At 42.3% G+C, this 26,924-nt stretch overlaps 1 protein-coding gene across 3 annotated transcripts; it reads left to right on the top strand.

Annotated features, from left to right (window-relative positions):
* The first annotated feature begins 10,321 nt into the window (after nt 1-10,321).
* LMO4 (LIM domain only 4) lies at nt 10,322-26,666 on the top strand. 3 transcript variants are annotated; one of them, XM_088060544.1, is made up of 5 exons: nt 10,322-10,448; nt 12,250-12,388; nt 14,611-14,849; nt 21,680-21,776; nt 22,129-22,344. In XM_088060544.1, exons 3-5 carry the CDS (start codon nt 14,614-14,616, stop codon nt 22,327-22,329), a joined length of 534 nt encoding a protein of 177 aa, XP_087916670.1. In that variant the 5' UTR covers nt 10,322-10,448; nt 12,250-12,388; nt 14,611-14,613; the 3' UTR covers nt 22,330-22,344. The 3 variants fall into 3 exon arrangements, with proteins under 3 accessions (XP_087916670.1, XP_087916669.1, XP_005521059.1); XM_088060543.1 differs by lacking the exon at nt 10,322-10,448 and adding an exon at nt 11,370-11,794; XM_005521002.3 differs by lacking the exon at nt 10,322-10,448 and adding an exon at nt 26,393-26,666 and having other exon boundaries at nt 12,008-12,388; nt 22,129-22,284.
* The last annotated feature ends 258 nt before the right edge of the window (nt 26,667-26,924 follow it).

The raw sequence follows: 26,924 nt of genomic DNA, 5'->3' as shown, positions 1-26,924 counted from the left end.
TTTGAAGAAAATCCTTTCAGCAGTTTCTGAGTTACTTAAATGTAACCATGGAGGTTTGGATTCAGATGCATTTTTTTACTTATATAACTCAAAAATAGCTTTGCTTTAAAACTTTTAAATTAACCCTCCTTAACTTTTCAACTTGTCACCTATCCTACTGTATAGCTTATAAAATTTTAAAGCTAATAGTATAACAAACTCAAATAATGATACTGCAGATGTTCAAATGAATCTTGGGAGAGATAAATTATAGGGGTTACAGTGGGTTGTTACTGAAGAAAGAGCAGCTGCATGCCTTAAACCATGTGCTCTTTCTGGTCTGAAAAAGGCCCAATTTTTTCTACTATTAAGCGTAAGTGGCTTTGGGTGTGGATTTTAATACTCAGTTACACATACAAAATTAAGCATGTAAGTTCTGTTCCTTTTTTACCTCCTGATAGCCCTGATTTAGACTTGTCAAAACATTCTCTTAAATTTTCCTGCTCTCTTTTTAACACTGATCCAATCAACAGGGCTCTTAAATGTCACCAAAATATTTATGGACTTCAAAGTCACTGAAATGCTCTGTGATTCTCTTTCTGTTATTATTTTATTGCCAGAAGATCAAGGCAATGAGAGGTGAAGTGTCTTGGTAAGTAATGTTTTTTTCCATTTTCTTTGTCCAATCCTCCTGTTGCTCTCTGGTGTTTCTTCCTCTTTGTTTTCTTTCCAACATTTCTGCCTCACTTACTAGTCCCATTCTCACTGTCTCCTATCTTTCAACCATCTTTCTCTATTTACTCTTCTGCAACAATTGCCCTGAAGAGAGCTCGTGATAGAAATTATTTTTACTTTGGCAGCAGCTTTTTACCTTTATTTTTTTCCTGAATGTCTGGGATGGGTCTAGGCAGCTCTCCCCACTTTCATCATCTCTCTTCACATCCCTCGTGACCCTGAGCCCTAGTCAGCAATCTGATGTCTGCCATGAGAGTACGTCCCATGATCCAAAGCCACAATCAGACTAAGGTGTTGTAACACTGTGTGGTGCTTTACCTACTTACCACGCTTGCTCTGCCGCTTTCTAGGAATTGCACACCTGTGCCAGGTTTTTCTCACAGAATAATAATGACAGCACTGTCGCCTTTTGCACGTCTCCCCTCCTTGCTCCTGTGCCCATCTTCCTCTCCTAAGCTTTGTGGTTCAGTCTCCTGGCTGGTGCAGTTTAGCCAGGATATGGGAGACTTGTATTTAGGCTCTGCCTGAGGCAATTTGAACTTTAATCTCTTGGCCCCTGAATTTGCAACCTACCCAAGAGATCATCAACTCTTCTGTGACCTGAGTCCTTTCTTTGAGCAGGAAAGCTTGAGCTTGACTTTTCAGTCTTGTAGTGGAGACACTCACCTGGGTGGGGAAACCACGTCTGCCAGGGCCTGCCCCAGTCAATACTTAAAACCAAGTATGGAGGTATTCCCTGGAAGACAGTAGCAAAGCCCAGGTTTCTTGCTTTCAGTAGTGCTCTGAGAGCAAGCACACAGAATGATCAATTCAATCCATTTAATTATTCCATACGAGCTGGAACAGCTCCAACAGGATGGACTGGAGAAAGACCCTGCTCAACAAGATCCTTTTAGAACTGTGCTGATCTCACTTGGCTGCCATGGGTCAGCTCCCTCATACTCCAGAGCAGCCTGCCTCAGCACCACTGCCTTGATATGAGACTGGGTAGTGAGGACATGTGCAGAGACTGGAGGGGAGGGAAATGAGCTCCTGAACATAAACTTGTTATCCATGGTGGCAGGTTTGGAGTTGCAGCTGAAACAAGCACCTGCCAGTGCTGCCTCAGTTACCATTCTGGACAGGAGTGGCAGCAAATACGTGGTGGAGGGAAAAGAATTCTATTAAAAGACAGCACAGCACACTGGAGCACTACAAGGCAAATTGCTTTTAAAGGTGGAAATACAATAAAAATAGACTAAAGAGTCTTAAAATACAAAATCAATGCCAAAACAGAGAAAGCCAGAATGACTTCCAGATCTCAGCTATAGGCAGTTGTCCCACAACATAAGCCAGATACTGTCAGTGTGTGGGAGACATCCAGGAATTTTCTCTCCTGCAAAAATATTAGGGACATTATATGTTTTAACTGTAATGGAAAACTAGAGCTCTAGTACTCAGTTCCAAAGGAGAGCGCTAACCATTGGAAGGGATGTGGTACAGGGTGTGTGTGTGTGTGTGTGTGTGTGGCTGCTCCTTTTCTCCTTGGGATTCTATAGCTTCCTTCATTCTTCGCTTCTCTCATATTACAGAAAGAAGGTAATTTTTCTGGCCATTTACTAAAGCTCATTAAAGACTGAAGAGAACAAACAATGCTATTCCTTAGAGACTACCATTCAAAGTCATTCTACAATTCTCTGTTCTAATACTTGAGACAAATTAATTATTCCTTAGTGAAAAGTGTATAATTCCTATTCTTCATTTTTGGGGTGGGGAGTGGGGAATAATAATAGGAAGTTTATATCTGAGTCAAAAGCTGTCTGAGCTGAAGGGAAATGAGAAAAAATGTGTGTTCCAAGAAGAGTAAAAGCAATTATTCTAATAATAATTCTAGGGATATTAATGTCTTTTTAAAGTAGATTGCTTTCAAATAAACACCAAAGTTGAAGGCATAGGAAAGGCTGGTTTATTTATTAATCATTCCAAAAGTGCATTTTTCTAAATGAACAAGTGCATGAGCAACTTCGCTGGCACATATTAAATTTAGTTAAATGGCAACTTGTAAATATCTAAAAACTTCTGTAACCAGAGACTAATTTGTTTAACGTGTAGAAAATGTTCTGTGGATGTGAGGAGCTACATATTAAACTTCAAAGCAAAATGCTCCAGAGATTACACCATCTTAAAGACTGCATATTGGAAAGGCCTTTATACATTAAACATAAAGGACTTTTAATTCTTTTCTATTTTGAATACTTGTCAATCTGTGTGACTCATGCTTAAGATTGTAAACTGTCATTTTAAGGTGTGATGTCCAAGTTGAGACCTGGACCATGATTTGCAAGGGGCTGGCTTTTCTCTTTCATCTCTATTAATTAATCCTGTTTCAGTTTGCCCAGCGTACACTTCTGTTGACATCACCTTTTCCATATACTTTAAAGAGTCCCCAGAGAGATCTACTGCAGAACAAAAACTGGACAGAGAATACATTTGGAAACCATTTTATTTCTCAATTACCAACCAAAACGTATGGAAAAGATTTACACTCTATCTGATTTACACAATAATTATACTTTGAAAGCTTAGAAATAAATGGCTTGATCCCTGAAATCATTAGTTACTATACCAAATGTAATTGGTGTAAACTAATGAGTTTACTGGATGGCTGACCCTTAATTACTGATTATAGTTAAACTCTAGCCAATCAAAATTTCGTTTACTTATAAAAGTACAGCATAGTATTAACAAGCATTACATTTCCAAGCAAGCAGCCTTATGATTAGTTGTAGCACACAACTCAAGCCTGTTCAGGGCTATCAAAAGCAGCTTTTTAATAACAGGGCACTAAGCAACCATCATTCTCTTACCTCAGCTTCTATCAGACAAACAGAAAGAAACCACATAATTAATCATCTCATGCAATAGAAATAAAGCATCTGGGCCAGATCCAGGTGGGATATACACAGCCGCCTTAGTTCAAAGAGCTGCAGGAGGCTGGGGATCCGCCTTAGGATAACTGACATGGGGAATTCTGGCTCTCTTGGGGGAGCAGTATAGGGCATGGAAATGAAAACTGATTGATTGTGTGCAGTCCCATGTGATGTGGAGAAACCTACCAACAAAACAGGTTTAATAATTCCTTGAATATAGGAGGATTTCTTGGGCAGATTCAGTATGTGGTGATAGGACTTCTGATTACTGTACTGGCAATCCCAAAAATCCAGAAGTCATAACTCCTCACTATTTATTAGATCAAATGGAGAATGATTTTTTAAAATAGAATACTAAATGAGAACAAATTATTTTCATTTGTCTCTGGTTGATCTTAAAGAACTAATATTTTGCCTAACCAGGAAGACTCAAAATTCCTACTAAAAAAGTTTAAAGCAGATTTGTATTTAGACCATGATTCCAGAGTTGGGACTTTAAACAGGTACACTTTTTATTAAAATTAAAAATATTTTATTAAAAATATTTTAATAAAATAATTTTAATAAAAATATTTTAATAAAATAATGAGACTTTACAATGCTTGCAGTCACATCCTTAAAGGTACTTAAGGTACTTAAATTACTCCAGTGATTTAAAGATGTGGAAATTTTCCATCTCCTAGATCATTCCTGTGAATCCTAAACTTCAGATAGGAGATTGATACCAGAAGGCACAAGCAGAAGATCAGGTGCTATGGAGATTTAGTGTGAAGAATATGTATTTGCTGGAGCTCTACACTGACCAACTCTGCAGATGACCCAACAGACCTCACAGCTGCAAGGGTTAATTCTGTCACAATTGCAGGTCTCTCCTATTTTGTTTTTCTCAATGATGTTCTCTCTGGGGCTTGCCCTTCATAAGGGGCTAGGCTCAGCAGAGGAAAAACCTTACCTAATGGCCCTTTAGAACAAGTACTGTAACACTTGCCCACTTGTTAGTATGAACATTTTCTTAAAACTCAAAAATTGAAGAACTAATTAGTTCCCAGAGTATCTGCACATGGGTTAAAGTGAAATTTTTACTGAACTCCTGTTTGTGAGATGCATCTGGGGTCAAGAAAAGGTTAAAGTTGTTTACTGCCTTCAAGCTCTGGTCTTATAAGTTAATTCAGAACTGTGCTTTGAGCAGCTAGAGAGAGTAAGTCCTTGCAGCAGTGAATTGCTGGTTTGATGTCAAGGTCCGTGGGCCTTAATCATAAAATTAGTTTGTTTCTTAAGGAAACCCTGGCAGGGACTTTATGGTTATATAAAGTCATTATACTGTTTTAGAACACAACTTTAAAGATGCCTTGGAATAATCGGAGTTTGTGGGAAGGGATAATTTTTTTTTATTATTTGTGGAATATCCTCAAGCTGTCATAGCTACAGCACTGCTACTTGGAATAGCTGTTCCACAGTTCAAAAGAAAAGACAAAGGATTTGTTGAAGCCTAAGTCAGGCAATTAGGGCATATCTGTCCAGAGAAAGCTCATTGAATTGAATGGATCCCATGTACTTCCTGACAACTGACTCCAGTTTTGTAGGAGCTGTATATTTGGGGCAATCAAGGTGTTCTATTACAATTCCACAAGAGTGGCTAGAGGGCCTATGAAGCTCTACAAGCTCTGCTTTTCACTGTTCTCTGTTGGAGAATTCAGGGATGAACAATTTTGAAAGTCATGGAAAAGGAAGGCATAGTTTCCAAAACTTTGGGATCCTGTGAACGTAAAGACAAAGGAAACACTAAACTACACAACTTTCCTGTCCACCCTCTGCACAGCAGTGCTGGTAAGGTCAATGCTGCCATTTCTGTTTTGCTAATACTGAGACAATACCCTCCAATGCAGAAGGGAGACAAGGAACCATTGATTTAGGAGGAGGAGAACACACTATAGGCAGGTTTACTCTCCCAGCCTGCTGTGCCTGTGGCATGGAGGAAAGGGGGGCCTTTGGAATGACTGGTGGAACAAGCACCAAAGGGCCCACTTTCCTCTTTTTCTGTGAACCCTGTATTACTGTTTCTGTGAAAGAAAGCATCAAGCCCCATCTTGTTCATGGAAATACAACATATTTTAAAGCCATAGTTAATGGATAAACTGTTTTCTGATTGGATGAGCCACACAATAAATCTCTTCCCAAGCCAAGTGCAATGCAGCTTATTCAGTTACAGTGAAATGAGCCACTGTCACTTTGCTGCACTTGCATACATCAGGAAAAATGCTTCCATCTTCATCAGTCTCTTAGTGAAATAGAAATAAAACAATTTTAACAGAATGGTGTCACTGGATCTGTGGCACCTGCTTTAAAAATAAATCTCTTAGCTTTGTCTTCACTATTACTTTCAATAAATGTCCTAGCATTGCCACAACATTTATCTAGCAGCAGGAAACCATTATCCTATGACAACAATCTATTCCATTAACATTAGCTCTTAATTGTAAGATTGTTTATAAGACAGCAAAAGCTACTGAATCATAGTAGAATGATAAAAAGAGTTATGGTCATGGAGTATAGTAGTCCCTCCAGTTATGAAAAACAACCTAAGAGTAGAAAGCTATATTTTTATATGAAAAATAATTTAATACTCTTATGCAATACAATGTTTTTAAATAATGGATTACATCAGGAAGGTAACTATTAAAGAGTTAATGTTAAAAACTGTTACTAAGAAACTCTCTTTGATAAATGATATGGCTGAAAAACTAAATAGAAAGCTTAGAAACTCTCCCTCTTGCTTTTAGCAATACTGCACCGAGCCAAACAGAGAAATCATAATAACAGAAACACATTTGTCTGGCAGAGTGAACAGAAGAAATGTTGCAGAATTGAGATACGAAGAACCTCAATGCAGAATAGAAGGAGAACTGTCATTCTGATTATTTGTCATTATTGTTTCATGTCCAGTTAAGTGAACTTAAAATGACAGTTGTGTCATAACTGCTGGCATCTATGTAAATTTCAAATCAAATATGATAGAGGCATTTCTGCCAGACACAAGTCACCAGGCTGCTCTTCCTCTTCATTTTCTCATGCCATTGCTGGTAGCCCTTAAATTAAAAAGACAACTTCAACAGGGGATCTCTGTGATGTGTGTGTTTCAGTGCTCAGCCTGTACCTTGCTTTCTCTCAGCTTTTTGAAACAACGCCCAGTGTCAAATTTCCACCAGAAACAGTCACCACAAACATCTAGATGGATTAGCTAAAACTCTGCCTTCCCAGGCATGATGTATCATACAACAACACCCTATGAAGTTCTAGGTTGAGAACGTCCCCTGAAGACATACAGGGTTAGCAGCTCGAGCAAATATTCTTCCATTGGTTTACTACAGCCCAAGCCAGGTACCACAGAGGTCTTCTCTGTGGATAGGTGCAAAATAGGCAGAAAACATTGGTCATAGACCTTTCTGTACATTACAGCATGGTTCAGAGATCATGGGAACTTCATAAAGATATCAGACATACTCCTCCATTGCAATGAGCTACATGTAAATAATTCATTTTCTGGATACACTCAGATATTCTGATTACACAGGATTTGCTACTGGACACACATCCTTGAAAATAATTTTGATGCAATTATAAAGGTATTTTGTGTGGACAGCACCATGAAAAATTATTAAACATGCTATTTATTCACTCAGGGATAATATACTAATTTTTTCTGCATATTTAAAGTTACTTGGCTAATTAATTAGATAATAAAGGCTAGAGTTAAGTTTTCATTTTTCATTACAACACATTATATAAATGATAGTGTTATAAACATGTACCTCTGCATTAGGTAAGTGCATTTTGGTCAGCTGGTTGAGTCAGATTTTTATTTGTGTAATTCCTTCCCAGTTGATCTTTTTTGTACTGGAAATTTAAAGTAGCTTGGTGGCTACTTTTATCTATAATTTGGGCCTTCCAAACAGCACCAAATTCTGTTGTCCTGCCCTCCCAGTTGTTAAGCAGACTAGTGAATAGAGGCAACATATTATTGCCAGTTCTATAAAAGTATCTGTGAAGAAAATATTTTTTTTACCCCAAAGAGTAAGTTCTGTATGAGTTTATACTAGGTATTTGCCAAAGGATTTTTTTCCCCTGTTAAAGATGGAGACATATGAATCATAAAAATATTCATATTTGAGACAAAATATCACTACATTTATGTCATCACAAAAATCAATTGTCAGTATATGTTTGAGAGTAGCAAATTAATGTTAACTGATTTGCTGATAAAATGCCTATAGACTGTGGAATGTAAAGCCCTCTTTCAAAATTCACATAGCATTTCCAAATTTTTTTTTTTTTTTATGAAGTGAACTTGTTATTACATACACATATTCTAGAGACCTTTGAAGAGTTTTAATTTTAAACAAAAATTACATATAATTTCAAAGTCTGATAGCTTTGCCTGTAGTCACAGAACCCACTTGCAGGACTTGCTGCTACTGATGGCTTGTGGTAATGTATCAGTTTCTCCTGACAGAAATGTGCACAGGACAAATTGGTGAACGTAATTTCAGCCATATGACATCATTACTAATACAGCTTTAGCTCTTCCAAAAGTGGACTTTATTGTTAATATAAATATATATCTGTAATTACTGACATTTATCTTATTTGGCTCCTGTCCTAAGTTATGGATACAGTGATGATAAAAGGGTCTTGCAAGCCCTTACCTAAGCAAACTGTGCCTACTAATTACCTCCCATGGTTCTGGGTTCCTGTAAATAAAGTTACTCATATATTTATAAGCAAGTCAAAATCTATACACATATTTTTAATGATATCTTACTCTTTTGGACAAACACTACTGTCTACTGCTTAGAAAAGAATGCTAAGAGTGAAGCTATCCAGGATTCTTCCTAGCTTCTGCCAGGATGTCACTCTGCCATATCACTGGATATCCAACTTAAATACTTAATGCAGTCACATTTTTAAATTGATTGAGGCCTGAACCAGAAGATCCTATGTGAGTAAAAGGATGCGTTACTTTAAAGTAAGGAATGGCTGTTGACTTTTCATCACTGTTTCTGGAGAGACTGGGGTCAGAGAGATTGTTTTAGAAGTTTGTTCAAATGGTGTAGCTTGCAAGACACATGGATTAGCAATGTGCCACATGAAGGATCTCAAAGCAGCAGCCTCAATATTTCTCTCTAACGAAAAAAAGAAAAGAAAGCCCCCTAGGTATGCACTATTCAGGGAGAGAACCTAGAGGTCCCATGGGAATGCAGTATTTAGGGAGAGAACCAAGACCCCTTTCCAAAATGGATAACTGATGAATTCTGCACTACCTGGTATCTTAGGGGCACATCTAGGTTTAAGAATGATTTGGAACCCAGGCTGTAACATTTTCCAGACATTCAGATTGCAACTACTAAGCCAGCAATTTTATGCTTTCCCTTCCCTGACTCCAACAGTACCGCAATATAAGCAGCCAGATTTTCTTCTGCATTGTGTTTTTTATCCATTCAGCCAAAATTAACAGTCTTCTAGGATAACGTATGCCAAGTGAATTTAAATCTTGTGGACTCAAATCGACCTAAAGTTGATGGATACATTCATGTCTAGTGCTGAAATCTACCAATTACACAGAACTATGTTAACTTACCATAGAAACATCTCATCTAATAGCACAGATGATGTTGAACTAACTAATTACATTATGGCACATAGACAATGAAAAACATAACGAAGATGACAGCACAGCAACAGCAGATGCTGCACAGAAGAAAAATTAGAAAAATATTGCTCTGCAAAATGCTCTCAGTTAAGGTTTCCTCTGTTAAAATTAATCACAAAAATTAGTGATGATCAGACCTCAGAAGAAGATATGAACATTGTAATTCTATTTGAAAGACATCATTAAGCCATTTAAAACTCTGCTCCTTGAAAAGGTAATTCCTGTTTTTTGTATCACCCTCATTTTTAAGACTAGTAAACATTTTAGTGCCTATGGCAGAGTTTCTTGGTAGAATATCTTTTCCAATAAGGAGAGGTCCTAATGGCTCTCCCAGAGTCTGAATTTGGTAGCTTCCAGCCATTACAGGCTTAGATAATTAGACAATGTAGATTTTATTTTAGCTTGGCATTTGCTCTGTTCTTGTGCTCTTAACTATCAGAGAGCTAAAATATCAGTGATTGTTGATTATCTGTAGCATGCCTTGTTGCTTTACATATTTTAAATTGTACCAGATCCTACATAACAAATCTAAAACTGCTGAGTGTGTTTAAATGTAATATGTACATGGAGATTACATCCAGATGATGTATTTCATAGACCGATGCTAAAAAAAATTTAACCATAGCACTGGTCCTCTCCCCTTTCCCTGTGGAAGCTTTCCATGAGCTCCCAAGTCCACTTTAAGCAGACTCTGAACATATCCCAGTCCATGGAGAGACACTGAAACAGAATTTTCTCCCGTGTTTAAGTCGTACCTGTGGTGCCATTCAAATGTCGATATTTTATTTCCTATATATTTAGAAACAAAATGTATCTTCGCTATCCTACGTCTTCCCAAGTACATTTCTCCCAGGTAGACAATTTTCCTCTCAATTCTAGATGGATGCTGGGCACACGTCTCCGTGCCCAGCCCAGGCCGGGGCTGCAGGAGACCCACAGGTGGCGTTGTGGTTAAAGCACACCTGGGCTGCGACTGCCGGGCCGGGCTCACAGCCAGGCAGTCCCCGGGCGGGCAGCATTCCTGGGCCGGGGCGCTCTCTCCTTAGGCAGTGCTCCCGGGAAGAGTTCCGTGTACCTGTGCGGGGCACCGCGTCTGCGCTAGCCGCCGGCAGGAGCAGGTTTAAAATACTTTGTTGTCTCGGATATCGGGGAGGGGGGCGCACGGGGCTCGTAGCTCGCTCACGCTGCCATCACCATGTACCTGACAGGGCAGGGAACGTGCCCGCTGGCGGCGGGGCCGCCCTGCCCTGCCCTGCCCTGCCCGCGGCGCTCGTAGAGCGCGGCCCGAGCGCTGCTGCCGTCCGGCCAGCGCTGCATTGGCTGCGCTTACGTCAGCGGTCTGGGATCGAGAAACTCCTGTTAGGAAGTTTTCCGTCCTTTAACAGATCCCGGGAATGTGCCACTGAAAGGATCCACTGGCGAGCGGAGCGCGGGGTGACAGGGACGCGTGTGTCCCCGGCCGGGCACCGCCGGGCGCGGAGCTGCGCCGCGGACAGCACCCGCATTTAGGAGCACTTTTGTCATTCCGGGGGTGTGTTCCAGCGATTCGCGGCTGTGCTTATCCTGTGGGCTGCGCTTAGGCCTCACAGGCGTGCAGTTAGTACGTAGTGGGTTTTTCACAGTTCTAAGCGTCCCCACTAAACATTACTTCTTCCGATTTGCCGTCATCCCTGGGCTTCTCCCTCAGAAAGGCAGCTGCCTGCCCTGCTGACGAGCAGTGCCGCCAACCGCGGCTGCTTAACGCACCGAAGCCTCCACTGGGGCTGCCGCCGCGGGTGCCCGCCTGAGTCCCGCAGCGCAGTTCCCGCGGTGTGGCGGTCGGCGGCTCGACACGGCCCTTCCGCCCGCAGGGCGACCCGGGCACGGCCCGTCGCCGCCTCTCCCCGCCCCGACGCGGGACCCCAGGACGGGCTGCGGGCACCGGGGCCGGCCGCGGGCAGCGGGGGGCGCCACGAAGGCGGCAAGCAGCGGCTGCCGCGGCCGCGCCCCCCCTCGGCGCCTCCCCTGGCCCGGCGGGGTAAGCGCCCAGCGGCCGGGAAGGGCTCCGAGGGACATCGTCCTCCGGGCGGAACGGGCCTGCCCTCGAGGACAGCCGGGACGAGCCCTCGCCGCCAAGTTTCTCAACTGGTGGCCGGGAGCTGGCGGGCGGGGCGGGGCGGACGGTGCCCTGACGGCCGCACGCCTCCCCTCACCGCCCGGACGGACGGCGCGGCCAGGGCTGCCCACCTGACTCCCTCCTTCCTCTCCATTCCCCTCCTCCTCCTCCTCGCCCCCTCCCTTCCTCTCTCTCTTTTTTTTTTTTTTTTTTTTTTTTTTCCTCCCCTCTCACTCATTCCTTTGTCTTCCCGGGGATTGGCAGGTTTTATTATTCCGCCTGAACAAGCCGGGGGCGGATTGGCTGCGGCGGGCTGACGGGGGCGCCGAGCCGGAGTGTAGTTGGGATTCTGCTCTGTCAGTAACACATGTGAGGGCAGCGGGCACACGCGCACCGTGCGGGCACACACGCACTCGCAGCCTCACGCTTAGACGGGCACAAGGGCCGCCCCCCGCGCCCCGCCAGCGCCGCAGCCGCAGGATCCCGGCAGCGGCTCCGCGCCCGGCCCCGCTCAAACTCGCCGGCTCCCGCCCGCTCCGCTGAGGCGCTCCGGCGGGCCGCGGCCGGCCGGCTCCGCGCCGCGGGAGGCTCGGGGGCCGCCGCAGCCCGGAGAGGGGGCGGAGGTGGGGAAGCGGGGGGGAAGCGGCACAAAGTGAAGCCACATTGCCAAACTTGCCCGGCGATTGCAGCAGCGAGCGGCGGCGGCGCCCTGCGTGTGCGGCTCAGCGGCGGGGACCGAGCTCTGCAGCTCCCCTCCCGGGAAGCGGGAGCTGGAGGAAGGACCCGGGCAGACGCCTCTCATAGCAATATCTATATTTTTCCAGCCTGGGCTGCCCCTTGCCGGGCGGGGGGCTCCCTCCAGCCGGCGAGAGGGCGAGCGCTGTGCTTGTTTCTTTGCAAGAAGACCTCTTCAGGCACCCGGAGCGGCGCTCCCCGGCCTTTTGCAATATAGAGGGGAAGCAGGTAAGAAGTGCCGGTCGCTCCCCCGTGTTTCGCAGCCTTCGTGTGCGCGGTGTCCGCCCGCCGCCGCCGTCCAGCTGCCCGGCGGGCGGAGGGGCGCGGAGCGGGGCGCCGCGGGCCCCGGGCATTGTCGCGGGCCCCCGTACAAAGCCTGGCGGCGGCCGCCGCTGGAGCGCCTTCCCTTACCCCCCTTCCCAGCTGCCGCCGGGAAAGGGCTCTGCCTGCCTCGGCTGTGAATGGAGGGGACGGGGGGGTGGGTGGGGGGAGGCTGGGGCACCCGCTTCCCCCGTAGTAAACACTGTTCTGAAACAGTGGCAGAAAAGATCAAAGTGAGCGCTCTATTTCTCTCCTCTCCGGTTCCCTTCCTGCCCCCCACACAGTCTTTTGTTTCAATCCAGGAGAAATTCGGTGAATCACCTAATTAAAACCAAGGCATGAATTAAGCATCCATTTTTGTATTACAAATTTCCAGCTCTCCGCTTGTCCCTCCCTTGGTCTCCATTAAAAAAGCACCAGAGACGCTGTTAAAAGGGGGGTATTTTGCCTCTAGCTTCTAGCTCTGCTTTCTATTTCACTGACTCCTATCCCAGGACCTAAATTGCTTGGCTCTGTAATTACTAGAGTAAGCCTATTTAAGTTAAAAGCTTCCCTCCCACCCCCCCCAACTCTAAATGAAACTTGATGAGGGCCCGTCCTTAGTTATCAAGGGAGTCACTTTCTGGTCAGTCCTCTTGATTCATCTTTTTAGATTTAATCAGCATTAAGGTATTGCTTGTCCTTAAGAGCTTTAGCTTAATGGGGTTACTGGATGGTTTTCTCAGTGTAACGTTTCCCATTTTATATTTATACATATTTGTCTTCGACAAAGACAGGTTAAGGTGGTGGCATGGAGCCTTTTTCTTTCTTTTAAGAAATCCGAAGTGATTTAAAGCTTAGGAAAACGGTTTAAAGACTCGGAGCAGGAAATGCAGATTCATTAGGCTGTAGCTGGAAACTGTAACAAAAGGCAATTCCTTGAACAAATGCATCAGAAATCAATTTACATAAAGGTACACGATGCGTTCGGATAAATGCAATGCTAATGGCTTTTAGAGTGGTTTTCCTTCCAAAGTCTCGGGGTTTTTGTTACAGCTTAATTGGTGCAGTTCCCCTGGTTTATTGTGCGGTCACTGGACATACCTCCAGGTACTCTTTCTGAGGAAATGTGTGTTTAAATCGTCCCCAGTTCTCCTCCTGCAGCCGAGTTGGGCCAGTGGCAGGAAAAGTTCGTCCTCGCTGCTCTGGACGTATCAGTCTGAAGGTCCTTAGCAGATAGCCAGATGCCTCGGCATGAGCACATACGGCTTACAAAGGACAAAGACAAAACATGCTGCTTAATTGGCAGTAAATAACTTGATCTTTTTATAGTATAAGTGACTAGAGGCACACCGGGAGTTTATTGGACCCTGGATTGAAGGCAACAAATTAATCGGTTTAGAGTAAGCTTTATGAATTGATTCCTATATTATCTCTCGGTTGTCCTGCTTGCATAAAGCATTTATTAGAAAGTGAAAAATGCTTTAAGTAGCAGTTTCGGGGGCGGCCAGAGTGATCGTAGCCGGAGCGATGCACTTCATTACCCTGCTGCTTTCCTAGGGTCGCTAAACTTTTTTTTTTTTTTTTTTTTTTTTTTATTTTATTTAAGTAACAAAGCTTTAGCATTTAAACTGCCGATCAAGGGCAGATTAGCGAGACAAAAGTTGAGTATGTTTGTGTAGGAAGTTAACAGGCGTCCAAAGTTCAGTGATCTATTATTCGGGCCAGTGTCCTCAATCTGGAGTGTTTTCTCTGGGTGCTTTTAGTTCTCCAAAATAAATCTACAAAAAATAAAATCTCAAGGCCTCGAGGGCCGGTCCGGAGCCCCTCGTTACCGCCCCGAGCCTGCGGAGCCTCTCCTAGACTGAAAAACCAGTTTCACAACTTTTTTTTTTTTTTTTTTTTTCCCCTCCTTCCACTCTTCACACACTTTTTTTCATAAGCAAAACAAACCCCGGGACTGTTCCTGACTTGTGAGCTGCAGCTGCACAAGCCCGGAGCGGGGGGGCGGCGGGTTGCGCTCGTTCTGCACCCCGCTCCCCCCCCAGCTGCGCGGCCGCGCCCCCGGCCCGGCCCGAGCGGCGCTGGCCCCGCGCTGCCGCCCCGGCCCGGCCCGGCGCTGACCCGCCCCCGCCCCTCTCTCCGCGCAGGCCATGGTGAACCCCGGCGGCAGCGCGCAGCCGCCCCCGGTCACGGCGGGCTCCCTCTCCTGGAAGAGGTGCGCCGGCTGCGGGGGGAAGATCGCCGACCGCTTCCTGCTCTACGCCATGGACAGCTACTGGCACAGCCGCTGCCTCAAGTGCTCCTGCTGCCAGGCCCAACTGGGGGACATCGGCACCTCCTGCTACACCAAGAGCGGGATGATTCTCTGCAGAAACGACTACATCAGGTGAGGCGACGGCCAGGCTGGTGAGGACAGCTTTCCCTCTTAATCGCTGCCTTTTTTTTTTTTTATCCATTTTTCTCTTTTTCCACCTCCCCCCTCTTTATTTCTCGTGGTGGGTGAGAGGGCAGAGGGGTGGGCTGGCTCAGGACGGCTGCTTCATTAGGAGGGAGAGACGTGCGGGTGCGGATGTTAGCGCCTAGCCCAGGGCGAGTTGCGACTGCCAAGTGGAGGAAAGAGTTGGGGGGGCTGAACGACGACTGTAACTTTAAAGTGGTTTGTCAGCACAAAACAAGCCCTAACTAAAAATAAACAGCAATCAGAGAGCCTAAATTAATCTGCTTTGTTGTAGTGTTGAAGGAGAAGTGTGCATATCTGAACAGTAAATGTTAAAATCGTAGGGCTTAAATAAGGCTGTGGCAGAGGTGCTAAATAATGAAATGCCTGCCTTTAGTATCTGATTAATTATGATATTTACATAAGCACCTTTAAACTCCTTTGAGTGGAAACAGAATGACTCATTCTCTGTTCTCCTTGTGAAAGAGCTGATTAACCATCAGTTGGAGGGCCACGGATTCTACTTACAGCAAAAAGACTGGTATGATGTTTGTCTCAGCATTGTTACAGAGAAGCTTTGAACCTATATTTCTCTTAACTTCCAGTGTAGACAATGCAGGAGATAGCAGAGGAGGTATATGCTCTTGCCCTTTATTTCTTATCTCTTCCTCTTTTGAAGCTGTTTGCTTTAAATGCCACAGATTTGGGTAGGGGGAACTAAGCCTCACTAATCTCACATCTGTTGGGGTACAGTAAGATTATGCAGAGTATCCCTTCCAACAAGTTTCCAATATAATTAATAGAATTTGTGAGGTCAGGTGCCTGTATGATCTTTTCAGGTGAACTCAAGCTACTTAAACTCATTAATTTAAAAGGAGGCATTTTGAAGGATTACACATTTAATTTGAGTAAATGGTTTGATAGACTGATGCACATGAATGCTTCAAGGAGGTGTTCTGTTTCAACATTCAGTAATTAAAAAAAACAACAAAAAAGCCCCGTACCTTCCCAGCATCACAGAAATGCTTAGTTAAAACAGATTTTGTTCTGTTTAAATGCTTCTGGCTCCATATTAATAGTAAATGTCAGGAGTTAACCCAAGATTTCCCTTCTTTCTGATGGCAAAGAAGTTCTACTTTTTTCTCCTTCCTGAAGAAAAAAAACAAACCTACCAAAAGCAGTCATCAAATGTTACAAGTTTGCTTATGTTGTAAAACTTAGGTTTGCGAAGACGCGGATTGTGCACAGAGACCACCTCCTTAGTTAAGAGGATGGAGTTAAGATTTGGTTACTCTGATAATGCAGTCTCTGATCTGGTACATGACCACGGCTTCAAGTAGTTAGGTACGTGGAACAGGTCCTGTGGTATGTCTGAGGAATTGAAGCCTTAGCTTTGCTAGTTTTGGAGGGATTTTTAGAGAAATGCTAGAAATTCAGCACATTATGGGTACACAGTGGTGCTTTTTGGTCATCATCCTAAGCAACAAGCCTAAGCCTGGCAGAATAGTAATTAAATAGAGCAGAACGGTGTTAGGGAAAGAGTCTCATTTGAAGTGGAAAAATTGACACTACTGTTAAGATACACTGAATAGTACAGATTCATCACTCGACCAACACCATCAAACAAACCTTCATGTCTGATTGCTACTAATTAAAAAGAGAAGATGCGTCCACTGTGTCCCAGAGGCGAGTTCAGGCAAGCTTATCGCAGTCCTCTGGTTTTGTGTTGCCAAAAATTAATACTCGTTTATTTTAATGTAGGCAATTATGAATAGGATGCTTTATCAGATGAGGAGTTTGAATTGATCTCCTTGTCCTATTGCCTGACTTCTCTTTAGATCTGTGTAATTTGACTTGCAAAAATAACTCTGACAGATGCTTGCTGAAACTTGAACTGGACACTGTACACTCAAGGTGGGGTAGGATGGCCTGGCGCTGCCAGGGCTGAGTTAACTTGGAGCTTTCCTGCTGGAAGTGGACTTAGCAGGCTTCCTCGTGGGTCATGCTGGCGTGAGCGAAGCCCTTGCCCTTGTTGTGTTTGAAAGGGTCACATTTGATGATGGAGGAAATGTCAGAGTGATGTCACTCTGACAGCGAGTCTCTCCGGTTCCCCTCTGCCATCCTTCTCCCTTCTCAGTTTTCCGGCGGGCTTTTGTGGTGGCGCGTTCTCTTCCCCAGGCAAGAGCCACGGGCACAGTTCTCAGCCGGAGACTCGGGGCACGCTGGACACGACTGACAAAATGGGAAAGAGGATTGATCGGCCCGGCAGGCGCCAGGTGAAAGGGACTTGACTCCTTCGGGCCAAGACCAGGGGGCCATTTATTAATGAGCTTTTTAGCTGTCCGAGGCTGTATGTGAGGGTTTTTGTTGTTGCTTAAACAACACAACGCTCCCTGTTCCCTCCCTCTCGCCCCCAAAACCCGAAACCAAATTGGCCGTAGAGCGACAGCTGCAGCTTTCATTGAAGGCCAAGGTTCCTGGGAAAAGAGGGAGGTGAAAACCCCGGTCCGATCCCCTCCCTCCCCACGGCGAGCAGCGCGCCCAGGGAGGGGAGCGGAGCGCAGCCCTCCCAACCTTGAGATGCCAGATAAAGCAGCAGCGTGGCAGCGAATCCGCACAATTAAAAGCTTTAATTAGTGTCTCCTCCATTTTCTCTTAGTTCTGATAGGTTTTATCTAATGAGATCTGGTCGCTGGCTTAGATCTGCTCGGAATGACGTGTCCGAAATGAATGAGAGCCGCGTCGCAAACAAAACATTTAATTAACAAAATTGGCCTCTAAGAGAGAGCAGGGAGTGGTGGGGAAGGGGGAGAGAGTGCCCGGGCGCCTCTTAAAGGGGCAGCGCCCGGCGCCCCTCCCCGGGCGGCCGCTCCGCTCCGCGCGGCGGGGCCGCGGCCCCGGGGGCGGGGGGCGGCCGGACCCGGCCGCTCCGCAGTGAGGCCGCGCCGGGCAGCCAGTTCATTTCCCTGGTAATCAGCGGCAAGCTGCTATATTCAGGGAATGCTGTCCCTTTAATTGAACAGGCTAGGTAATTAAATGGCACTTTTCCAATAGGACGTGCTAGGTAAATCTAATAGTTGGTTATTTAATATCACTTTGAAGTCTGCCCACTCAAGCACAATGACAGCACAGGAGCATGTGAACTATTAGCTAGGAAAAAAAAAAAAAAAAACAGGATCTCAAAAATTAATTAAATCGCATGCAATTTAGGGGGAACGTTTATCTTGATTTGTCATAACAGAATTAATTCAAGGCCTCCAATTCACTTGGGGGCAGATCTGTTACTCTGAATTAACCAAGCGTAATTTGGCTGGGTTTTTTTTTTTTTTTTTCCCCTTTTTTTTTCTTCCTCTTCTCTAATGCAGCACTTGCCATTATGCACAGCCCCCCTTTTATGTATCAATAGCTTCTGGTGCTTTTAAGGTGCTTGGTCTCTAGTTATTCTGAAGTACCTTTAATGGACTTGGCTTCAGGCGTAATTTCTGTGTTGCCTTTCTTTGTTACATTTAATATAACTGGTGCAGAATTTAGATCAAACGTTGGGAATGTACAAAAACACTGATTCCTTCTGGATCAGTAGGTATGGATGTGCATTTCTCATTGCTAGGGCTTGGATATATGTATGTGGACACAAATGTGCACCATATCGTGCAAGAATCAGGGTACTTAAATCTGTCTGCATGATTTTGGAAAGCAGTGGAACCTAGTTTGTTAGTACAAGTTGCTAGAGATGTATTTTTGCTGATGCTGAATTTTGAGCAGCAAGATGGGAAACTGGGTTGAAAAGATTTCTTGCTGCTTTCATTCCCACTCTCCTACAGAAAGTTCTGAAAAAAACCCCATCCAAAAAAAACCCCACTAACAAAAAAAAAAAAGAAAAGTAGAAGCATTTGGGGGTGCTGGGAATGCTGTGTTGGAGCCACACAGTAGTTAATTTAAGGTGGCTCAGTAAAATGCTGCTAAGTGTAGAAGAGCTGCCTTGTCCATACAGGGAACCTCTTGATGTTTGTGATTGATTGCATTGCCCAAATGTTGAAATATTAATGACCTTCTTGGACTGAGGACCCAAAGAGGAAACTGAAACCAATTCTGTCATCACAATTAAAGAGTCCCCTGGCTTTAATTAGCCTGACCTGGGGTATCTCTACCCATTGCTGCAGTTAAAGAGAAAAGAGCCCATTAAAGTCCAGTCTGAGACCGATAGCTACTTAATTGAGCACCTAAAGCCTCAAGCCTTTTAAATCAAATACTGTCCTGGACAGTCCCCCTGGTTAGATAATTAGCTCTCCAGCTTCCCAGAAACCATGCAAAACAACTTTTTCAGTAAAGAATAGTTAATGTGGAAGACTTCCTTTGCTGGTAAGGAGAAATAACTTTTTTTTTAAAAGATAAAACCTTTTCCTGTTAATGGCATTACAGAGCAAAACCATTCATAACAGTAGAGAAGGAAAAATAACTTTAATTTTCTTGGTAAATAATAATAAGCAGTGGAAAGGTGTTCTGAGCTTGTAATTTTTTCCTGATTTTAAGGAATTTTAGCAGAAGATTCAGCTGAAGTAGCTTCCCATAGTAGTGTTGTTCTGGGAACACGCCTAGGGAAAACTTAAGATGTGTGGAAAGCCTCGGGATTAGTTTGACTCCATTTATTAGAATTCACAGACATTCAAGGTGTGGGACCACTAGTTCAGAGAGAATAGTATAACCAATGAATGCTTAATGAAGACAAGTAGTGCAATGAGATCAGCATTTTGAAAGCTGTGTTTTCAGTTGGGTGGTGCAATTGTACAGGGGGAAGAAGGGGGTTGTGAGACAGCTCACCATGTTCAGATTCTCCTGAGCAGCTGACATCATCTGTCCATCTTTGCCCTTCTACCCAGCAATGCCCTTGCTGCCACCCCTTCGCTCTAGGTTGTTGGATCTTTGCTCTAGAAATGTAACAGTGCCTTTCTACCTCCTCTCACAGCCCTTCCTGTGCACTGCCTCTGGTGCCAACTTCATTACTCCTAACGATGAGGGAAGAAAAATGCATATTGCGATGCTTTGGAAGTAACCTCGGTATATCATGTAACTATTCGGAATGGGTCCTGGTTTGGAAGATGCCCTAATAATGGACCTTTAGTTTCCAGACAGTTTAGTCCATTTGGCGGGAGGTCCTGACAATGTATTAGTTCAGCTTTCCTTTTGTAACCGCTGTGATTCTGCAGGAACGTGTCAATGTGTCGTGGATCTCAGACTAATTAGTTTTGAAATGGAGTTTTGATTGAACTCTTCAAATCGATGCTGCTGCAAAATTTGTTTCTCAGCTTCCTATTAAAAGCCATCTTAAGGGGCAGTTTTACTACTCTCTCTGTCGTTCAGTCGATACATTTAATAACAACTTACAGGCTATTTTCAATAAAGTGGCGACAGCAAATTAGTAGTTTGAACATGACAAGCCTCCTCTGCAAGCTCAGATTCTGAAAATTCAAAGCAATTATTTTTATACAGAGGCACACTGCAATCATTCAGATTACGGGTATTCTGTTGTAATGCGTGTCCTAGGTTGACACAAACAGAATTTTATGACTTTATTTGGACAGGAAGGAGATGCAAATATTAATATTTATTATGACACCAATACGCTAATTTGTAAATCCTATCACTATGTTTTACATCGTGCAGAAAAGTGGGTCTGTGACCCTGCCAGCTAGTTCAGTTTCCTTTTTTACTGGAAAATGAATTGTGGTAGTCTTTATAAATATTTGTGTCTATTAGAGATGCTTGCAAAAGCAAATATAGGTTTTTCTAATTCTAGCAAAGGCAGCCTGTAAAAGTAGAACTCAATAATCATTACTGTATTATATTTTGAATCGATGCATTGTGCCTTTAAAAGGATTTGAAGAATTATGTATATATTTTTCTTCACCACTCTTCTGCCTATTCCCCCCTCCCCCCACTGCGTGTGCCCCCCCCCAATGGCAGATGTTGTGGTCTCATTTGATTGCATAGGAAAACTGCAGTGATACAGCAAACACCCAGAGAGATATGATGACAAATGGGTCCAGATCCCGGTAAATTACTTTCTGCTCAAATCGAAATTTCATTCAGTTTGTTGCTAGCAGAGATGAAGTAATCTAAATTGTGGACTCAGGAGCAGATAGAGGGAAGTTGGAGCAAGCATTTCATTATCAAGAGAGAGAGAAGGTTAGGATGAAAGAGATGAGCAGAGGCAAATCTAAAGTGTTGACACCATGATTGAAAAGGTTAACCCATACACATTATATATCAACCTGGATAGCAGAGAGTTTCTAATGGAAACTCTGCACTGATGGAGGTTTACTGGAGTTTCAATACACTGAGCATGATGTCTTCTTAGATATACAATCAAATCCTCTTAACCCTTTTGATGACTCATATCTCAAGATATGATTAAAGTACAAAAGAGTTCTTCATATAATTTCAAGGACACAATGCATTTAAACTCCAGTCATGAATTGTATCTTTTTTTTTTTTATGATGAACTCAGTAATCTGATAAAATGTGTGTAGTACAGAATTGTTTGTGTTTCTAGAGGTGTAAGTCAATATTTCTGATTTAATCCTGTGTAACCACATCCAAGGTAAGGTGAAGCTACCAGTTGTTACACAAAAATATAGTTTTTCATATTATGAAACATAAGCAAGTTGGAAGATGGGGGTCAGAAGTCTAAAATAGTTGTGTAATAAACCATGGCAGTGATGTGCAAAATGCCTAGAGCCTTCTGTGTATTAAATTATTCACAATCATCACCTCTGTTTCAGGTTATTTGGAAATAGTGGTGCTTGCAGTGCCTGTGGACAGTCCATTCCTGCTAGTGAGCTGGTCATGAGGGCACAGGGCAATGTCTATCATCTTAAGGTGAGGGGTTTTTTCTGTGTACTTTCATTTTTAGCAGCTGATTAGTACTGCCATGCCTCTTTAGTGTAAAACCTACATCTGCTTATGAATGAAATGCAAAATAATAACGAGAAGAAGGAATATCTATTATAAAGCTTCGTGCATAGCTTTGTTCCCTCGTAATCGGTAAAACTCTGCTTGAGTTATGCACTGTATAGTCCCAGCAGGTAAGACTGATGCCAAATTTGGAGATACTAGAAACCGAGCAGCTCCGTATCAAAACTGCACTTGCAGTCTCTGAAGTGTAATTTTCAAACCTGCAGCATACTTAATTTGTGCTGTAGTTTCACTTGCTGTCTCTTTCCTTTCCCAGTGTTTTACATGCTCTACCTGCCGGAATCGCCTGGTCCCCGGAGATCGGTTTCACTACATCAATGGCAGTTTATTTTGTGAACATGATAGACCTACAGCTCTCATCAATGGCCATTTGAATTCACTTCAGAGTAATCCACTACTGCCAGACCAGAAGGTGAATACTCCACAATTACTAATAAGCTTTCTTAGAGCTAAATGAAGATCAATTTCTTTTCATTCTAATGTTGGACATTCCCTACCCCTGCAAAGAGACCTTTAAGTAGCTGAACTTACCTTAAGTTATTTAGGCACAGGGTGTGGGGAGAAAATAGTAACCTTTTAAATATGACATACAGGGTGAGTCAGTTTATTTTGGTTTGGGCACGTGCATCTGTACAGGTGTTGACCTCTTTATGTACAAAGCAAAATGGAGAGCATACATTAATACAAACTTCTAAGAAAGAGAAGTATTTTATTTTATAATCTTGAAATTAAGGGCTACAAGAGAGCAGGTTTCTGAGGGAGGAAAATTAGATCCTTTAATATGGAAATAAATGTCTTGTGAAGAGAAGGTTGCTGGACTAAATTAATGTATTTCATTTTAATATTAAGATTTTAGTTGAGGAAGCATGCTGGGGTACTCTTTCAGAAGTATTTTCTTGCCTGTTTTGTGTGTCGTAACTCAGATTTTAAAACCAAAGTGCTATTTTCTTACTGTTCCATAACACTAATAGCTCAACTAGAGATGGTGTATCTCTGTGGTTGGTAGTTTTGGTTTCTAGCTAAATGAGTAAATGACTCTACAGATCATAAAGTGAAGAAGAAAAAAAAAAATTCCGATCAACAGTTGTCTTGTAACTCTGAAACTAGATAGTTTTAGATGTATTTTAATCTTCTTAATCAGTCCTAAAGCTATGCAAGTGAGTGCATTTTGATAACTGCTGTGCCTAATTTGTAACAATTACTGTCAACCTTGAGTTAAGAGACTGTTCATTCCACCCTGGTCCAGAAAAGAGTGGATGTATGACTCTTGCACATAATTTTATTCACATCATATTTCATACTGATTATGTATTGATGACATTGATTCATTTACTCTTTACAGCGCCACTTGCATGGATATTAAATCTTATTGACCACAGATGAATTTTAATTTCAGATTGGTGATAGATTTTTCCATCAGCTCTGATAGTATATTTGACTTTTTCATCATTAACCCAGGCAATCACACAGCACTGAGTTATTGCAATGAAACAAAAAGTGCACACTTCAGTTGGTAATTCTTTATAGATTTACAATAGGAACTTCATTAATGTCTGTAAGGATCACAAAAAATAACATTTATCTGCAAGTAGAAATTTGGAAGATTAAAAAAAATCTGGGACAAATGCTAGGCTGATCTATTCTGTAATGTTCAGTATATTTTGTAGTGCTTTTAGTCAGTGGAGAAATGTCTGAGAAAACAGAAACTGTTCTTTAATTTACATGATTTTTTTTTTTTTGGTTGTGTTGCTACATTTCAATATCTGTGTTTGCTTTTTTTTTTTCCGTGCATAAATTTGCTGATTAATTTTAAGTATTCTTTCAAGTCTTATACAGTGAATGTAATTACATCAAAATAAAGCATGGACCTTTTTATTTACTTAATTTGTCAATCGAGGTGATGAGAGAATTGAGTACAAAAATGCCACATAGTTAGGCAGAACAAAGATAATTAAGATTGGAAGAGAATGCAGCGTCTTCTTAAGGAAGTACAAATACAGTTAAAGATTCATAGATTTATACTGTTGTGAATTTTAATGAAACAAATCTGTGATATAGACTAGCTAGCAGTGATTCTGTTAAATGAATATTTATAGGTATCCCATTTCAAAATATAGGTAAAACCATTCATCTTTATACACTGCAGTAAAAGGTTTACCATTCTGAGAGTGGTTTATCCACTTGTCTTCTACAGATGTAAAGTTTAATGTAACTTCAAATAGGTGTCTAAATTGTCACTTAGTTTTATCAGTTTCTTTCTGTGCCTTAGCAAAGCATAAAAATGATTTAGTTGCAATAAAAGCAGGAGACATGACGAGGAACATAGAACATGGAAAAGAGAACTAAAACGGGACTGGGCTTGCAGAGCTCGTGGCTGTAGGTACCTGGTGGGAGCTAAATGCAAGGAGAAGGATGAGAACCGGTTTTTGTTAGCTCCTGTCACTGACTGGTTGTGGCATTGCTACAGCCACAGCTGAGGCAGCTCTTGGGGAGAAGGCTGAGGGGACACCTAGTTTGAGGGGTTTTTTTCCTTTATCATACAATCTAGAAATTGTTCTAACTTCTACTGGTTTTCAAAGGGAATTGCAGAGTACCGAAACTCCAGAAAACAAACACCGTTAAAGAGATCAGTTGATAATTCATGTATATGTCAGGTTTCTGGAACTTTGGAAGCTACAGGGACAGTTGCTAAGAGAGTTATGTTTTATATTTTGTTTTTTTAACAGTCCAGATATTTTAACATCAGAGATGTTTCCAGAAAGCTGCATGTTTTAGTGCCACTGATTAAAAATATTCTTCCACTGTAACAGAGTTGGCTGTAACAGATCCTTTTTATTAAACATTACAGATCAATCACTTTCCATGTTATTCTATCACTAGCGATTACAGAGATAGCAGAATATCCACAGGGTTGTTTTTTTTTTTTATTTAACTGAAGAGATTGAGACACTCCCAGCATTAAAACACATTTTTGTTGTGCATGTGAAGGTGACAGTTATGAACTTACTCTTCTCTCAATGCAGTTTACAGGCAACTGGTGCAGGCAGGAAAGGTTGCATGGCCTAACTTGGTTTAAAAACTTAGGGGTTTTGTTTTAAGGAGTCAAACATAGGGATGTTTGCCATTCCTGCCTTTTACCTCCTTGAGGCAGTTCACACATGTAAATTATAACTTCCCATCACTTGCCCTGTAGTTGAAAAAAAAACCTGTTTTCTCTAAACTCAATACTGCTTGCCTGCAGAGTGCAAACTTAGTTTGTGATGTCCTGTGTGCCATTTCATTTGAAGGGGCTGTATTGTCAAGAATTCTGTCTGCTTTATTTGTACTGGTAGTATTCCTGTGGTATTTCTTGTTTGGAACAGTATTACCACCTACTAAAAGTGTAAATTTTCCAGCGGTTGGCAATGTTTGTAACAAATGCTTGTCTTCAGCTTCTATACTTTTAAATAAAGCATGAGTTACATTATGTTTCTTAGCGAAGATCTTAAAAATCTTCTAGTTTACATATCACTCAACAATTCCCTTGTAGTTACATAATTGGTGTTGTCTGTGTCCATAGTAGAAGATATTTGATGCTCATTTATTAAATATGCTTGCTGGCTGCTCCCTAATCTTTGTTCTGGACAGACAAATTACCTTTCTCACACTGAGCCTCAGCTCTGGGGAATTAAACCTCCAAGCCTCTACTACTTTAATTAGCTTGAAAGTGGGGGGTTGCAGTTAGTAATAGACCTCAGGCTTTTAGTAACTTAGAGAAAGGGTGAAAAAAGAACTTCCTGGGAAGCGCAAAATGTCATTTAAAAGCCATAAAAATCTAATATATATTATTTCATTTTGGTAATTGCAAACAGATTGTATTTGAAGACTATGGATGATCATTCCTATTTTATCCATGAAAGTTTAGATTTTTATTGAGTTAGACACTTTTAATTATCACAATTCATTAACACCAGTATGAAAGCACATGTTTGACTTAATATATTAAAATGTTTATGTAACATTAACTAACATACCAGATGAGGAATTTAAATGGGAGGGGAGAATCCTGAAATATCTATATTTAGCTCTTGTGCAATGCAGCATATTAACCAAAGTTGCCTTGGGAGGATATTGGCTGTACTTCATATTTGCTTTACACACTATTTCTTCCAATTACAAGATCATATTACTCGCTTCTTCAAAGGCATGGCATAATGGTTCTTCCCTTTCAAACGGGGCCCAGAAAAACCACCTTATTCACTGTATGATTTGTTACGAGAAAGTACACTTATTTCTTGTTGCAGTGTCTTTTTATTCATGTCTGCTTTCTTTAGTAGTGAAACTGTGAAAAATGTTTGCTTTTTGCTATTGAAAGTTGAAACGTTAGCAGTGTGAATGGACAGTGTAGAAAGCCTTAACCAAGTCACAGTTGGAAAGTAGTCTAATAAAAAAGAGATTAGTGAATAGGGAAAAACAAAAGCAGTCATATTGTAGTTTCCTATCTCAAATTTAGCTAAGATACCCATTTTTATTTCTTACAGGTCTGCTAAAAGGTCAGAGTAATGCAGAATGCGTGCCTTCATCTCAAATTTTGTTCATCACAGATGGATCCCATGTCTCCAAGTAGACAAGTCACCTTTGTAGCTAGCATCAATGCCAGCTCCATACCATTGCACCTTCTTTATTCTTGATTGCCCTTCCCACATTTATTGGTGTATTAAAATGACTGAATATGAACATTAAGGACTCCATGAACCTGGGCTAATGGGAGACTGTAGAGAAAATGAAAAAAGATCCACCGGAGGACATCTTGGGGGGGGGTGGGGGGGTGGGGACGATGACTAATGAAGCTAATTAAAAGCATTGAAATCTGCTTTCTACCCTCATTAACAATTAGCAGGGCACTGGCCAGTTTGTACCCTGTGTTTTACCTTAACAACATTCTATTTGCTCTTTGTATATTTAAGTGTTGTAAGGAAATGTGTTTCAATCAAACTGAACATGAGATAAAGATGTGGCTTTTGTGATATTCTATCACAAACACTTTTATTGTATCTCTGTAAAATACAATGT

The sequence above is a fragment of the Pseudopodoces humilis genome, chromosome 10 (assembly GCF_049639895.1).
Source record: "Pseudopodoces humilis isolate 2021_Gansu_Grassland_sample_001 chromosome 10, ASM4963989v1, whole genome shotgun sequence".
Lineage (NCBI taxonomy): Eukaryota > Metazoa > Chordata > Aves > Passeriformes > Paridae > Pseudopodoces > Pseudopodoces humilis.
Note: the sequence above shows the minus strand (reverse complement) of the source record. Positions and strands in the feature narration are given on the sequence as shown.

What these genes read in the sequence shown, in the direction of transcription:
- LMO4 (XM_088060544.1), top strand. Translation starts at nt 14,614, where the DNA reads ATGGTGAACCCCGGCGGCAGCGCGCAGCCGCCCCCGGTCACGGCGGGC. An exon ending in TGCAGAAACGACTACATCAG is followed by an intron (nt 14,850 to 21,679) that starts GTGAGGCGACGG and finishes CCTCTGTTTCAG; the next exon opens with GTTATTTGGAAATAGTGGTG. An exon ending in GCAATGTCTATCATCTTAAG is followed by an intron (nt 21,777 to 22,128) that starts GTGAGGGGTTTT and finishes TTCCTTTCCCAG; the next exon opens with TGTTTTACATGCTCTACCTG.